Below are 16,956 nucleotides of genomic sequence, written 5' to 3'. Positions count from 1 at the left end.
GCTTCAGTATGTCACAGTACATGTTGGCATTCATGGTCCTCTCAATGAACTGTAGCTCCCCAGTCCTGGCAGCACTCATGTAGTCCCAGACCATGACACTCCCACCACCATGCTAGTTTTAGCGGCTTTTTACTGATGTTATAGCAGCGCTTTTTGGCTGATAGCAGGTCTCTTTTAACCCTTGCTAGCGGCTGAAGGAAGGGTTAATAGCGCCCATGTTGCAGCGCTGCCAATTCATTTCAAGGGGCAGGGGCGGCGGAGGAGCAGTGTATACAGCGCTGCCGCACCGCCCCCAAAGATGCTGCTTGCAGGACTTTTCCCGCCCTGCAAGCGCACCGCCTCAGTGTGAAAGCACTCAGGCTTTCACACTGGGGTGGCTTGAGAGGCGCTTTTCAGATGCTTTACATGCGTAATTTTTAGCATTTAAAAGCCAGAAAAGTGCCGCAGTGTGAAAAGGGTCTTATATGCAAGCTTTGACACTGCCTGGTAGAAAAATAATGTTTTGGCTAGAATTCCACTTTAATTTTTTTTAATACAAGTATCAAAAACACAGCTTTTGAATAAAAATGTTCAATCATTTTCTGGTTTCCTCATAAGTCTGTAGCAACACTCCAATGACACATGTAGAGACTAGTCCCTTTCATAGTATCTCCCATACAATGCCGCTGTCACTAATCCCATCTCCATTGCCCCTTTGCTCATGTAACAGTTATTATCCCTCCAGCCCCAGTGGTCAGGTAACTGTAGGTTGACTCCTGATGTAACGATCATGGGAAATACATACTTGGTGCTGAAACTGCCCCAAAGGTGAAAGGTCAAGATACTACTTGCATGAGTCACTTCCTGTCCACACATTGTGATATTTGGACCCCCACATTTCACCAAGGCACAAATCTGAAGGGAGTATTGACCATGAACAGTGTGCAGACCATCAAATACCCCCAAAGCATACAGCTCATTGGAGGTATTCTGTTTATGATAAGTCACATAGCAGCAGACCGCTTCAGCACACACGTGTACTGTCCCTTCACTTGTATTCAGTGGGACAAAAGTGAAGTTGTCATACATCATCTCTGAATGAAATGATGCATTTTCCCAAGCTGATCCTCCACAATGTCCTTTTCTGTCTTCTAAGTGACATGTCTCAGAACTAGGATAGAGGACATTATCTTTGAATGTCTCACTCTTCACCCATGACACCTGTTCTTCATCCCCTGGGCACAGCTCTTCTGACGGGTCCACTGGAACTTTGGCGATTATAAGCTGACCATTTTCACTGTCCATGTCATAGTAGTATGAAGAGTGTATTGGACTGAATATTCCACTTCCAGTCATACCCAAAGTTTTGTGGTGGATGTTAGCAGCCAGAATATTAACATTGAACCCAGTGGCAAAGGCTCTCTGAATCTGAATGGAAGACAGAAGTGGCAATTGGTTCATCCAAGCTGTTGGGTACACTAGGTGTTTCACGTGATGTTTTTCAATAAGAGTCACAACTGGTTCATAAAATAAGATATCAAAGCAAGTAAAAAGGCCAAACGTGGCAAAGGAGGTATGAAATACGACATGTTGGACATGCGGAGGTGTGTCAAATGCATATTCAAAATACAAGTTTTGTTTAAAATAGCTGGCCACCAGTGTGCCATTGTCACTAAACACAACATTCGTGTTAAAGTGGTACATCCCATCAGTTGGGCACTTGGGGTCCACATGCTCACAGGACACTTTAGTTCCTAAGTTTGCCACCACAAACATTCTTCCTTCCCGTGCCATGCAACTGAGCCGCTGGGAAACCTGGATGAGAGAGGACAAAGTACATAAAAACAAGCAATGAAACTTTAATTTGATTATTGTGCTATACAATAATCTGGCTAATATTTTAACTAAAATCTAGAAAAATTACATATGTTCTCCAATTAAATAAAATTATATTATACTTTAAAAAATAAACATATTTGTAATTAACATACATACAGATTGCAGAAGACATCCCTAGTCAAAGGGTGTGTTGAGTCTGGCACTTGGTTAGATTTTTATGGAACATATTATTGCTCTGTGTAATAATACTGGTGCCAGAGATGTATGGATGTGAATGGAAAATCCAACCATCTTATGTTTTGCAGGTGCAAGTGCGACTGTTTAGGGCAGGGATATGCAATTTGCAGACCTCCAACTGTTGCATAACTACAAGTCCCATAAGGCATAGCAAGACTCTGACAGCCACAAGCAAGACACCCAGAGGCATGATGGGAATTGTAGTTTTGTTCAACTTTTTATGTAGCCCAAAGAACCCAACCGGGGGTGGGATTCTCATGTGACCCTTGTTTGGCGCCCGATGAGGAGGGAAAACATGGGACGTGGCAACCAACCAACCACCCTACCCTTAGGCCTCGTACACACGACCGAACATGTCTGCTGAAAGTGGTCCGCAGACCAGTTTCAGCGGACATATTCGGTCGTCTGTACGTCCGACCGGACAATTTTCCGGCGGATCGGACAGGTTTCCAGTGGACAAATGTTTCTTAGCATGCTAAGAAACATGTCCGCTGGAAGCCTGTCCGTCGGACATGTTCGGTCGTCTGTACAACGTACTGGACATGTCCGATCGGCCGAAAGCCCTCGCATGCGTCAAAGTGATTCGACACATGCGTGGAAGCATTGACCTTCCAGGGTCGCGCACGTCGCCGCATCATCGGCGTGGCCATGTCACCGCGTATTCTGTCCGCGGGGATTTTGGTTTGATGGTGTGTACAACCATCAGACCAAAATCCGGCGGTGGACCGTTTTCATCGGACAGTCCGTCCGTGTGTACGAGGCCTTACATACTTATGATCAGACTAAACTGCTTTATTGTTTTAAAGCCTGGACTTTGCTAAACTTCCACCAATAATACACATCATCATCAAATGATCCAGCCAAAAATTGTTACACCTGGAAACTATGATTCACTGTCTAGGGCAACTTAAACCTGAACTGCTGCTTTACGTTGAGTCGAACACAGCAGTACAAGCTCCTCTCCTGTACCAAAATAACTACTATGATTACACTGCACACAGTAGGCTTTTCACAGTGTGCACTAAAAGAATAGATAAAGCCTAATTTCCAGGCTGGAGGAAGTCCAGCATCATCTAACTCTTTTCTCCTCAGCCTAACTGTCCTTGCCCCATCCCATTCAGTCGTAGGATATAGGTTCTTACCAGTTAATTAGGTGCTTAGGTAGCCCTTCCAGGTAGGTGCATGAAATGATCATTGCCAACAAAGTTACAGGCCATAGACACAACATCCAGCAGTACTAAACAAAGTAGACACTTCAATCAATGCTTGTGTATATTGCACAGAAATAATACATTAATATGCTGTATACCAAGTTAAGGGGGCAATCGACCTGTGTTAGGAATATGCATCCATTTGCTGTGCACTGGCCCAAATCAATAAGCATAATGACAAAATGATACCACATATTTAGACCAAAGTCTCTAATGGTCCAATGAGAAAAAGGCATTCAATTATTTTGGCACTCGGGAAAACTACCAAAGATTCATTCACCTAATATAAGAGCTTGTCTGTATCTCTTTTATCTGCACTTACTTAAACAAAACCAACAGCACGGCTCTGACATCCAACTAATTCATTGAGCTCGTAAAGTACTTACTCCTTTTGATGTTGATAATGATATCAGCAAACATGTTGTCACTGAATCAAAGCTTCTGAAGTGTGTGTACAATCTCAGCCTTTATACTCTACTGCATACTTGATAATATCCCGCAGCTTCCTACAGTTTCTAATTTTCAAAGAGGAAAATGGTGATAACATGCAAGGTTTAACCTAGAAAATGTAAATCATACAGAGGAAAACCCACACTGTGTCTAATTACCAAGCTGATGATGCACCAAGCCAGTGTTCTGTGAAAATGAATGCTGCTCTATAGGGCTCAATAGGTGCCTACAAATAGGAGATGACAGTCTTAAATCCAAAAAGCAGATACCAACAGGGCCACAAGTTGCTGTGATGTGAATCAGACAGGTATTGCCCTAGTATCCACCAACAATCCAACACTGGCAGTTTCCTGGTATCCTATATGGTGTGTTCTCCTCTCCATACCCCTTACTAGTCATGTAAAAAAAACAAGTTTACAAGTTAATAAAAACCTCTGTTGTGCTCTCAAGACATTTTAACCCAAGGGGGGTTGAAACATGCCTGGCCGTACAACCGCTCTCTAAAATCTATAGTCAGCTTAACGTGCTTGTTAACCCACTACTATTAAATCCTCTAATCCACTCACCTACATAATAAGTTCCCCTGTGCCTGTGTTATGTAAAAAATATGCCCATCGGTACCTATATGAGAGCGGCTCCCAGTGCTCAGGTGCCTTCTCTTTCCTCTCCTTTGCCCGGCTAAACGTTCCAGCGGGTGTTGCCAAGTCAGCTGGGGAGGAGAGAGAGAGAGCCGAGGGGTCATGTGATCGCAGGAGCCGCTCTCATATAGTTACCGATGGGCACTGGGACACTTATTATGTAACTGTAACGCCGTCAGCGTTACTCCTTCCACATGGAGCGCAGACTTGTCACTTATGACAGTTGCGCTCCATTCAGATACACGTCCGCGTCACTTCCGGTGCGCGGACGTCTGCGCTCCACGTTGGAACGCGGAAGTGCGTTCCAACGTGCGGCGCTCAGCTCAGCCACTGCCCGGGCTATTTAAACTCCCGGGAATGGCGGCAGGGTGTTCGGATATTCCTGTTGGACCCTGCCGCCACCTGGGAACCCAGAACGAGCTATAGAGTCCCTGTAGCACCTCTCTTCACAGCGCACCTGTTCAGAGACCCAAGACATCACTAGCTTCTGCTGGAGATTCACCACCATTGCTCACTACAGGCTAGATACCACCACCACCTGTGCGGACTTTCCTGGTACAAACCACCTCCTAAACCGCAAGTATATCTAAACCACATTACTGCTGTATAAGGTACCATCAACACCTGTGCGGACTTTCCTGGTACAGACCACCTCCTAAACCGCAAGTATATGTAATACCAGCTTGTTGCTAATAGTGATTGCTAGTATATGCCTGAACTATATCCTAGACTCTATACTTATTACTATATACTAGCACCAGATACAGCAGAGTACTTCATACTATTCATATGTGTGTGGTGAGATACTACAATACCAGTAATTTCTACTACCTTTATTTGATGCAAATACCTAAATTAGATTTACGATTATAGTATCTGGGTTGTGTCTATCAATTAAGCTTAAGAGGAATTAAGCTACTACTTTTATGTATTACCTTCATTAGAGGATATGATGATAATACCCCAAACTCTTATTGTTCTGTGAGAGTGAAGTGGTGGTTGATTTCTGATAAGCCTCTACACCTGCGGTCTAAACATTAAGTAGAGTCTTATCATTTTCAGGGTCATAACAGTAACAGAGGGGATGAGTTTGATGTGGCGTGGCAAACTCACAGAGCGCAGCACGATTTACGCATGCACAGTAGGGGCTGTGAAGCTGCAAAGCTTCACTGTCGGTTTCCCTTGGTGGAGATGGCGAAGGGAAGCAACCGATAGCTGATTAAAAAATTGGCTTGGGTGAAGACACCGCTGAAACCCTGGACATGCAAGTATCCTAATATTAAAAGTCAGCAGCCAGGGGCGGAACTACCGCCATAGCAACTCACGAGGGCGCTACGGGGCCCGCAGCCAAGTGGGGCCCTGGGGCCAATTTGAGCTGTGGCTGCAGCGCTCTGCTCCCCTCTGTCCTCCTCCTTCTGCGGAGCTGGGTCTGTGTGTGTACGGCGGTTCTCCAACAATGTCCCGCCCCCCTAGACCGGCTCGTGTGATAGTCTTGTTGATGGAACACTGATTGAATCAGTGTTCCGCCTATCACACAAGCCGGTCTAGGGGGGCGGGACCTTGTTAAGGCACCGCTGTACACACACAGACCCAGCTCCACGACATACAGCAGGAGATGGCCGCTATGTGTTCAATCCAGGAAATGGTGAGGCTGCAATCATGGGCACAGAGAGGCTCCAGAGGTGGGCACACAGTGGCTTCATTGGTGGGCACACAGAGGTTGCAATTTGTGAGCACAGAGGGGCTTCATTGGTGGGAACACAGAGGCTGCAATTTGTGGACACAGAGGCTTCAATTTGTGGGCACAGAGGGGCTTCATTGGTGGGCACACAGAGGCTGCAAACTGTGTGCGAAGAGGCTGCAATTTGAGGGCACACAGAGGCTTATTGGTGGGCACACAGAGGCTGCAATTTGTGGGCACAGCGAGGCTTCATTGGTGGGCACACAGAGCAGGGGATGCAATTTGTGGGCACACAGAGGATGCAATTTGTGGGCACAGAGAGGCTTCATTGGTGGGCACAAAGCCTGCAATTTTTGAGCACAGAGAGGCTTCATTAGTGGGCACAGAGGCTGAAATTTGTGAGCACAGAGGCTGCAGATTGTGGGCACAGAGGCTGAAATTTGTGGGCACACAGAGGCTGCATTCACGGGCACAGAGATGTTGCATTGATGGGCACAGTGAGGCTGCAATGATGGGCACAGTGAGGCTGCATAGGTGGGTACAGCAAGGCTGCATTGGTGGACACAGTGAGGCTGCATTCATGGGTACCGTAAAGCTGCATTTGATGGGCACAGTGAGGCTGCAATGATGGGCACAGTAAAGCTGCATTAGATGGGCACTGTAAGGCTGCGATGGAGGGCACAGCGAGGCTGCATTGGTGGGCAAAGCGAGGCTGCATTGGTGGGCACAGCAAGCCTGCATTGATGAGCACAGTGAGGCTGCATTTAATGGTCACTGGTGAGGCTGCGTTGATCTCTTGTATCATGTCTGCAGTCTCTGACTATCTTTAGTATGATTTCCTCAGTCTCTAACCATCTCCTGTACCATGCCCGCAGCCTCTGACACCTCCTGTATCATGTTTTCAGTCTCTACCCATCTCTTGTATCATGTCCTCAGTCTCTAACCATCTCTTGCACAGTGTACCTGAGAGGAGGTCAGTGACAGCGCCGCCAGGCAAGTCTGAGGGGGGTCACTGATGTAAGGGGGGAGTGAATACAATAATATAAGGGGGGCACTGATATAAAGGTTTCCCCCTTATTTCAGTAACCCACCCCCTTACCTTTGTGTACGCTGCAGAAGGGGGTCTCTGGAAACCAGAGCCCCTCTGATGTTCCCAGAGTTCCTGGGGTGCCCCTTGATGATTGACCAATTTTACCACTTTTAACTGGAATTTGCATATATAAAGCCCTACGTGCTTTCAGATCTGTCTTCTACAAATATAATACACTCTTCCAGGGAGTGGGAGTAATGCCAGGTTCAAGGGTGCAGATGTTCCTAAAACCTTAAGAATAAACTTAATCAAACTACCATCAGGGCCACTGTTCATCACTGCTGTCTTATTTCTCCCCTATTTGTCTTGTATTTACACATAAGTTTAATCAGAACAGAAATTGGTTAGAAGGCATGGAGGTCAGCAATGTGTGTCCTTCAGGGGCTGCATACAGTAGACTGCATACTTTTTTGTTCAAAATTAATATAAGCTGTTGCCTGGGTCCTCTGCCACAAAGGTGTGGTAATTTGTTTTTTTTGTGGGGGAGGGGGGGCATACAACATTATGCTATGGGGCCCTGTGATTTCTAGTTAAACCCCTGTCAGAAGCCTGGAGCTCCTATTTAAAAAATAAACAGTATTCAGATAGCGGACTGACTCAACCTGAACCTAAGAGCCACAAAAACAGAAAATAAAATTCCACCATTATGTAAAGCCATGGCTGGCATGCACACAAGGGAGCCAGGAAATAGCAAACAAATTGCAGCTCATTTATAGAAACTAAAGCTGAAAGTTTGGAGATTAGGTGATAATTTAAAGCAGAACGAAAAGTATAAAATAGAAAACTGAGAGCAAGTAGTTGTTTACTGCAGAAGCAACATGCAATGTCTCTTCTGAAATAACACACTTAAAGCGGTTCTCCACCCTAAAGTGGAGTCCCGCTGATCGGAACCCTCCCCCCCCCGGTGTCACATTTGACACCTTTCAGGGGGGAGGGGGGTGCAGATACCCGTCTAATGACAGGTATTTGCACCCACTTCCAGCCCGGCATTCACGGGCAAAAGACAGGCATTCCGTCACATCCCGTCGCCCCCCCGTTGTTTGCTGGGAACACTCGGCTCCCAGCACACAGCGGGAGCCAATCGGCGGGCGCGGCGCGACTCACGCATGCGCCGTAGGGAACCGGGCAGTGAAGCCGCAGCGCTTCACTTCCTGGTTCCCTCAGCGTGGATGGCGGGGGGAGCAGCAGAGAGACGAGCGATTGCTCGTCCTCTGCTGCGATCGGCGCTGGACTCCAGGACAGGTAAGTGTCCTCATATTAAAAGTCAGCAGCTGCAGTATTTGTAGCTGCTGGCTTTTAATATTTTTTTCCCATGGCACATCCGCTTTAAGCCTTGTACACATGATCTGATTTTCCGGCGGGAATTGTGTGATTACAGACTGTTGGCCTAAAATCCGACCATTTGTACGCTCCGTCAGACAATTGTTGTCAGACTTTCCGCTGAAAAATGTTGGATGGCAGGCTTATACATTTTCCGGGGACAACGGTCTGTTGTCAAATTTTCCTATTGTGTGTACACAAGCCAGTCAGACAAAAGTCCAAAGTACAAAACACGCATGCTTAGAATCAATGCTCACCAAACACGACATTAGCAGAAGGTGCCCAAAGGGTGGCGCTCAAGAGCTGAAATTTCACATAGTATGTCACTACGTTCGTGTTTGTTGGCTGAATGAAAATTGTGTGCCATTTATATGCAAGACAAGTTCACGGCCAAGCCCTTTGTACAAAAGTCTGATGATTTGTCTGCGGAAAATCTGATCGTGTGTACAAGGCTTTACCTGCCTGCTTGCAGTCTTCTATTGAATGCACACTGCGCTGTGCATGCACAGCTCAGCACGCATTCTCAGCATGACAAACTCCCACGGCCTGTGCAGGATGACACCATTCTGCCACAAGCCAATGAAGAGACTGAGTTTTTCACTAGTTTTGCACTTGGCTGGCATCAGTGTCACTACTGGTAGCACGAGGCGCTACCTGGACCTTAAAGAGGTTGCACAGGCAGTCCAACACCTCCAGGATGGCACATCAATACGTGTCATTGCCAGAAGGTTTTTTGTGTCTCCCAGCACTGTCTTAAGAGCATGGAGGAGATTCCAGGAGACAGGCAGTTACTCTAGGAGAGCTGGACAGGGCCAATAGAAGGTCCTTATCCCATCAGCAGGACCGGTATCTGCTCCTTTGTGCAAGGAGAAACAGGATGACCACTGCCAGAGCCCTACAACATGACCTCCAGCAGGCCATTGGTGTGAATGTCTCTGACCAAACAATCAGAAACAGACTTCATGGGGGTGGCCTGAGGGCCCGACGTCCTCTAGTGGGTCCTGTACTCACAGCCCGGCACTGTGGAGCTCAATTAGCATTTGTCATTGAACACCAGAATTGGCAGGTCCGGCACTGGCGTCCTGTGCTTTTCACAGATGAGAGCAAGTTCACCCATAGCACATGTGACAGACGGGAAAGGGTCTGGAGAAGACGTGGAGAACTTTATGCTGCCTGTAACATCGTTCAGCATGAGCGGTTTGGTGGTGGGTCAGTGATGGTCTGGGGAGGCATCTCCATGGAGGGACGCACAGACCTCTACTGGCTAGACAATGGCACCCTGACTGCCATTAGGTATTGGGATAAAATACTTGGACCCATTGTCAGGCCCTACACTGGTGCAGTGGGTCCTGGGTACCTCCTGGTGCATGACATACCATTGAATGGCCCCTACGCTCGCCTGACCTACATCCAATAGAACACCCCTGGGACATTATGTTTTAGTCCATCCTACACAGTCTATTCAGGAACTCTGTGATGCCCTGGTCCAGATCTGGGAGGAAATACCCCAGGACACCATCCGATGTGTCATTAGGAGCATGTCCTGACATTGTCAGGCATGCATACAAGCACGTGAGAGAAACTACTGAGTACTATTTTGAGCTGCTGCAATGAAAATTTCAGCTAAATTTTCTAGCCTGCTGCATAATTTTTTCACTTGCATTTCTGCAGTGTCTTTGAATTCAGCCCTCTGTAGGTTGAGCATTTTCATTTCCATCAAACGATGTGGCATCCTTTCTTTCTTTCATTTCTAACACATTACCCAGTCCATATCAGTATAGATATCCAGCATGATATTTTTCACTATTGAGATCTGATGTGTTTTAGAAGTGTTAAGCATATAGGGCCGGATTCTCGTAGAGACGCACATCTTTCTGCCGGCGTAGCGCATCTCATATGCGCTACGCCGACGTAACATAGAGAGGCAAGAACAGTATTCACAAAGCACTCGCTCCCTACGTTGCGCCAACGTAACGTAAATTATTCGGCGTAAGCCCGCTTAATTCAAAGTAGGTGGGCGTGATCCATTTAAATGAACCGTGACCCCATGCAAATGATGGTCCGAACGAACGGCGCATGCGCAGTACCGTGGACGCATCCCAGTGCGCATGCTCAGAATCACGTCTAAAATACTCCATAAGATACGTTAAATCACTGCCTACGACGTGACGTAAGCTACGCCCAGCCTTATTCACATAGTCCTACGTAAACTACGTAAAATTCGACGGCTGTTCCGTCGTCCATATCTTTGCATGGGATGCGCCTCCTTTAGGTGGAATAACTTTACGCCGGACGTACGCCTTATGTAAACGGCGTGTATTACAGCGACGGGCGCAAGTACGTTCGTGAATAGGTGTATCTCGGTCATTTACATATTCGGCGTGTAAATCAATGGAAGTGCCCCTTGCGGCCAGCGTAAATATGCGCCCAAGATACGACAGCGTAGGAAACTTACGTCGGCCGTATGAAGCCAAATTTCAGGCGTATATTGCTTGCAGACTCAGGCGCATAGATACGACGGCACATCCATGCACTTACGCAGCGTATCTGTAGATACGTCGGCGTAAGTGTTTCAAGAATCCGGGCCTATGTATTAAAGTCCCATCTTACTGTGATTTATGCTGCACCATCTACTACAGTCACTACAAGCACCCATCTATTACCAAGGTCCAACACTAAAGGGAGTGTGGTCCTCATTCTTTTAGGATCTGAAAAAAGGTTACACCAAGAATCCGACCCACCCATCCTTTTATAAAATCTGGAGGAATAGGAATGCAGGTTAAGGACAAAACTTTTTTTTTTTTCTAACTAGCAATACAAAAATGACAACCACTATGTGACTGGCAGATGTAGACTTTAATACACACTCCATTTTCAATGGTATATATACAAGTGGAGCTCTGTTAGTGCACATAAAGTAGATATTTTCTTGTTTCCTTGCAGAAGAGTTAATGTCATCTAATTACCTCCGTATCCTGGAACTTGTCTGGCTCCACGCATGGATTCCACGGCAGTAAATGGGAAGGAGGAAGGAAATCAAGGTACCGGTAAATGGACTTTCTGCTGTAATTAAAGCCGTGGATGCCATCTTCAGGAAAGACAATGATCTGGACACCCTGGAATTGCAAACAGGAAACATTAATAACCAGAACAGGAAGAGCTGTATAATATGGATGCAGCATGGAAAGTTCAGAAATACCGTATTTATCGGCGTATACCGCGCACTTTTTTGCCCTGAAAATCACGTCCTGGACGTGAGCGCGAGAGTAGCCGAGCCTGCCCGACTATACACGAGTGTACTGCGCTCGGTATATGCTGGCGCAGTATTCAAACTTGGCGCGGGAAAGCGGGGATCGAGCGGGGAGGACGCCGCAGAAGGACGCCGGACCCGACAAAGAGGACACCCGATGCCGCAGACGGATGCCGGACATGACGAGGCCGCCGATGGACGAAGGGCAAGACACCAAAACTGTTACTACAAAAATCTTTTTTCCACAGGAATGCGGGTCCACTTTAGGGGTGCGCGCTATACGCCGGATCGCGCAATACCCTGATAAATACGGTACTCAGCCAACCTTGTTTTGCTATGGAAGTGTGAAAATAGTTTAACTGGGAATTTTTTTATTTATTTACAAAAGGAAATATGAAGGACTAAATGGTACAGACCTAAATAATTAAGGATGCAAGATTTCAGGATAACTTCGAACTCTTCTTTGGGTTTCAGGCAGATAAAACCAGAAGGATAAATCTAAGCTATCCTGAAAACTTGCATCTCTAATAACTTTCAGAAAACTGTTGAGAAAACAAACATTCCCGTCTGGGCGATCTATGTACATTACAGTGTAGTGCCTAAATGGACTACCAGTACTAAAAAAGGTATATTGCACAGTAAATCCTTGTATCAGAAATGCAAATCATGCAAATATGTGTTAAAACATATGTGTACAAAACGCCTCCAGGTTGCCATTTTGCATTTTACAGAAAATGACAGCACTGCAGATTGAAAGGGAAAAGTAATTTTGAATAACATTCAGTTACTATATGACTTGTGAGAACTTAAATAAACAAGTGATTTGAACAAAAAACACTCATTCACCACTGCCAAAGAAAAAGTATGCAAAACAAGTCTTGAAAAATATAATGAAAATGTGAACATTTTAAAAAAGGTACTACTTATGATATAAACAATGATAAACCTAATCACTAAAAACTAAACGTGAACAGCAGCGCTAAAAAGAAAAACAAACAATTATAAAAAGGTAAAACATAAATAACCAAAACCTTCAACATCAAAATGTGTTAAACAACTGTCAACACGGTAAACCAAAGAAAAAAAGGTGTAGAAGATGGAAAAAAAAGTGTATGAAAGTCAACAAAAAGTCACGCAATGTAGTGCAAAAGATGCCAAAGTGCATGGAAGCGGTCCTCCAAAGAGTAATGAAATCTTAACACAACACCGTGAGTGTGGCAAGCACCTCTTCCTGTCAGTAGTAAACTCAGTAGTATGGCCATAGTGTTCTCTGCCCCCCTTTACAAACCCTCACCATTTAGTGTCCTCTGCCCCCTCCTATAGCAGTTCCCTGTGCCCCCCCCCCCAAAGCAGTGCCCTCTGTCACATCACCCCCCAAACTGCAGCGTCCTCTTCCCTTCTTTCGCCTTCACATCACGCTCCCCCACCCAATCTAGTAGCCTGTGACACCCCCAGTTCCCCCATAGCAGTGTCATGTGCCCTCTGCCCCCCTTCACATCACTTCTCCCTGTAGTGCCCTCTGCATCACAATCACCATGGGTAATTGGTCAAATAAATATGTGTATATACTATATAAATTGTATATTTATTTATTAATAAATATTATAAAAAGTGCATAAAATAAAAATAACTGACCCAAAACCATGAATACACTAGATCATTGTATCAAACATGATATAAAATCTGTATTTGTTGTTTTATTTGTGTCCCTGCTAAGTTTTTTTTTTTTTCCTATGTGTGGTAATTTTTTTTATTTTTTTTATTTACTGGATGGGGACCATGCCCTGTTTTTGCTGATGACAAACATTTAACATTTCAGTTGGGTTTATAGAACGGAGTACAATATGGCAACATCAACGGTCCAAGAAAACAGAAAATCCATCAATGTTATCAGCCAAGTATAAAGAAAGCATTTCTTAATTATATGTTCACATTTTCTGAAGCCAACCCAATTAATAGAAAAATTCTGATACTTTTTCCAAACCAAAAGGGTAAATATAGTTAATTTTTTAGGCTTAAATTGGATGTAAACCCGATTCATGATATTTGAGCTGGGCACATATATCTGCAGTATTTTGTTATCTCTTTTCAATGAGCTAAGTCTTATAGCTCTCTTCTGAACGGTTCGGTTCCTCTGTCATCAGCCTGAGAACTCCTGACATATTTTTTTTACTTTTTAGACAAAAGCAGCCTAAATCTTTTGTCAAAGGAGGTTGCTAAAATAGAGTAGCAGAGAGCAGCTCCCATTACAAAACAGCTCTGAGAGTCTCTGCCTATGATGAGAGGGGGTGTGTGCCTTTCACACCACAATGTTAGCTATCTTGGCTGTATGCCCAGACATCACACTCTTAGCTGGATTCAGGTAGCTGGCCGCAACTTTAAGGCGTCGTAGCGTATCGTATTTACGCTACGCCGCCTTAAGTCAGAGAGGCAAGTACTGTATTCACAAAGTACTTGCCTCCTAACATACGGCGGCGTAGCGTAAATGTGGCCGGCGTAAGCGCGCCTAATTCAAATTAGGCTGAGGGGGCGTGTTTTATGTTAATGGGGGTGACCTGATTGACGTTTTTTTACGAAAGGCGCATGCACCGTCCGTGTACATATCCCAGTGTGCATTGCGCCAAAGTACGCCGCAAGGACGTATTGATTTCGACGTGGACGAAAATTACGTCAAGCCCAATTTACGGACGACTTACGCAAACGACGTAAAATTTTCAAATTTCGACGCGGGAACGACGGCCATACTTAACATTGGCTACGCCACCTAGGGGGCATGCTTATCTTTAGGCGGCGTATCTTTACTGCGACGGGCACACGTACGTTCGTGAATAGGCGTATCTAGTCATTTACATATTCTACGCCAAACTCAATGGAAGCGCCACCTAGCGGCCAGCCTAAATATTACACCCTAAGATACGACGGCGCAAGCCGTCGTATCTTAGATAGGTTTAAGTGTATCTCAGTTTGAGAATACACTTAAACTTAGGACGGTGCAGATTCCGAGTTAGGTCGGCGTATCTACCGATACGCCGGCCTAACTCTTTATGAATCCACCTATCTGTGTTGACCAGGAAGAGAAAATCTCCTAACAGGATCTCAACTTACTAAACAGTATATACATGTGAACACAGCAGATATACATATAAAACCTATGTAGGGAGATTTGGTTAATCTCTGTGTATCATCTGAGGCTGTTCACTTCACTGGGTGTATGGAGGGTTTACATCCACTTTAATGTACACATGACATTTTAAAACCTCTCCTTAACAATTTAACTTGACAGATCGTTACTGACTTTTAAAAGCAACTGTTTTGCCACTTTTACATGCCGCGTTTAGCCGCGTTTGCATTTTGAAGTGTTTTTTTGCAAATTGTCAAAAAAGACTGTAAACGAAACATGGCTAAACGCGAGTTACCACGTTTAAATGCTATTACAGGCATTTAGCGTTTCAAATGCCTTTGAACATCCCTCCTGAATGCATTTTTTGCTTTCCAAAAAATGCTTCTAAACTCAACTACCTACTGTGCCTAGGGTCGTACCCTTGGTCGCATAGTAATTCATGCTCCTGATACTGGATTTGTGCATCAATGTATTTACTGTAGTACAACTGTAATGTAATGCTGATTTGTCTAATAAACTTTCTTTTTCTTACAGGACTAATGACATTTTTTTAAAACTACTGATGTAATGTTATATTTATGGGTGGAACTCCACTTTAAATTGCATTGTTTATTGTGAAAATGACAGTTGCAGTTTGGGAGTTAACCACAGGGGGCGCTGAAGGAGTTATGTTTCACCTAGTATGTGTTTACAACTGTAGGGGGGTGTGGCTGTAGGTCTGACGTCATCGATTGTGTCTCCCTATAAAAGGGATGACACGATCGATGCAGCCGCCACAGTGAAGAACGGGGAAGCTGTGTTTACATATGGCTCTCCCCGTTCTTCAGCTCCGGGGAGCGATCGCGAGGGGGTGGCTAGAAACGAATAGCCTTGCCCTCATCCCGGGATTGCTCCCCGAGGCTTACCGACCGCCGTATGTACCGGGGGGGGGGGTCCCGATCGGACCCCCGACCCACGTCTAGGCGGGCACGTCGTTCTGCCTGTCCGTGCCATTCTGCCGACGTATATGTACATGCGGCGGTCGTTAAGCGGTTAAAAAAAAAAACTCAACTACCTAGCAAGGACTATAAATGACCCAGTGTACATGTACTGATAAGATAACAGAGGAGAATTCAGGGGCAGCTGAACAAAACGCCCAACTGCTCCTAAACGTCCGTTTACCAGCAGCAGTGTACATGAAACCTTAAACTTTCATATTTAGTGCTGGTCAATCCTTATTTATACATAGTGTTAAACGTGATCATTACAAATTTAAATATGCCTCTGTTATTGTTGGAACATGATTAGCATCCTAGGCTTATGAGTTTTGGTACATGGGCATTTATTTGTGCCAAGCTTTCTTTTCGAGCCATTTCAATGGGAATGCAAAAGCAACATAAACCACGAAAGAGGCAGTCAGAAGCAGATAAAAAGAAAAATTTAAGTGTTTGTTAACCCAAAAACAAATAAAAAATTACAGATCCTGGTCCCTTAAAGCGGATTACATAGCACAGTGCTTGTGTGGTGTAATCTGTCCCCTCTAAACTGTAAAAAAAATCTGCCTGAATCTGGAACTTCCTGCTGAGCCCTGACCACGTGGTCAGAGTACGTGCCTGCATCATACGCTGGCTGCTGTCCCCTTTGCTCTCCCCCTCACCCCCTCCTTCCTGCCTGTGGGTTCCCTCACTGTGTCCATCTTGCCCCCCCCCCCCCTATTCTTGAAAGAAAAAAAAAATTGTCACTGCCAGCCCCTCTATTCGAGGCTGGCATAGCACACTATGTACGTGGTTTTAAAAAACGAGCATTCTAAATACCGATTTTGAGTTGTCTTCAGGCCAGTCGCGTGACTTGTGGCCGCTTTACAGCTACGAGACAGAGCCTCTGCTGGAGGAGACAAGCCGCCACGTGATCTCCTCGGCTGATGTCAGAGGGAGATCACAGCTTCTCCCACAGAAGCTATCCATCGGAGCTGTAAAGCGGCCGCAAGTCATGTGACTGGCCTGAAGACAGTTCAAATTCTGTATTTACAACGTTCGTTTTTTAAAACAACTTACATAATGTGCTATGCCAGGCTCTAATAGAGGGACTGGTATAGTCTTATATAAAGGGGTTCACAGACACTTCAACCACTTAAGGACCGCCTAACGCCAATATACGTCGG

The 16,956-nt window shown here is 45.3% G+C and overlaps 1 protein-coding gene across 1 annotated transcript; it reads right to left on the bottom strand.

The window, feature by feature from the left end:
• Positions 1-501: 501 nt before the first annotated feature.
• Positions 502-11,561, bottom strand: BTD (biotinidase; the record flags this gene model as incomplete). Its single annotated transcript, XM_040352947.1, is given in 2 exon segments — positions 502-1,794; positions 11,412-11,561. Coding segments are annotated over 2 exon segments (1,314 nt in total), but the record flags the coding sequence as incomplete, so codon positions are not given.
• Positions 11,562-16,956: the final 5,395 nt, after the last annotated feature.

Source organism: Rana temporaria, chromosome 5 (genome assembly GCF_905171775.1).
Source record: "Rana temporaria chromosome 5, aRanTem1.1, whole genome shotgun sequence".
NCBI classification, from domain to species: domain Eukaryota; kingdom Metazoa; phylum Chordata; class Amphibia; order Anura; family Ranidae; genus Rana; species Rana temporaria.
This window is presented reverse-complemented; position numbering and strand designations above follow the sequence as displayed.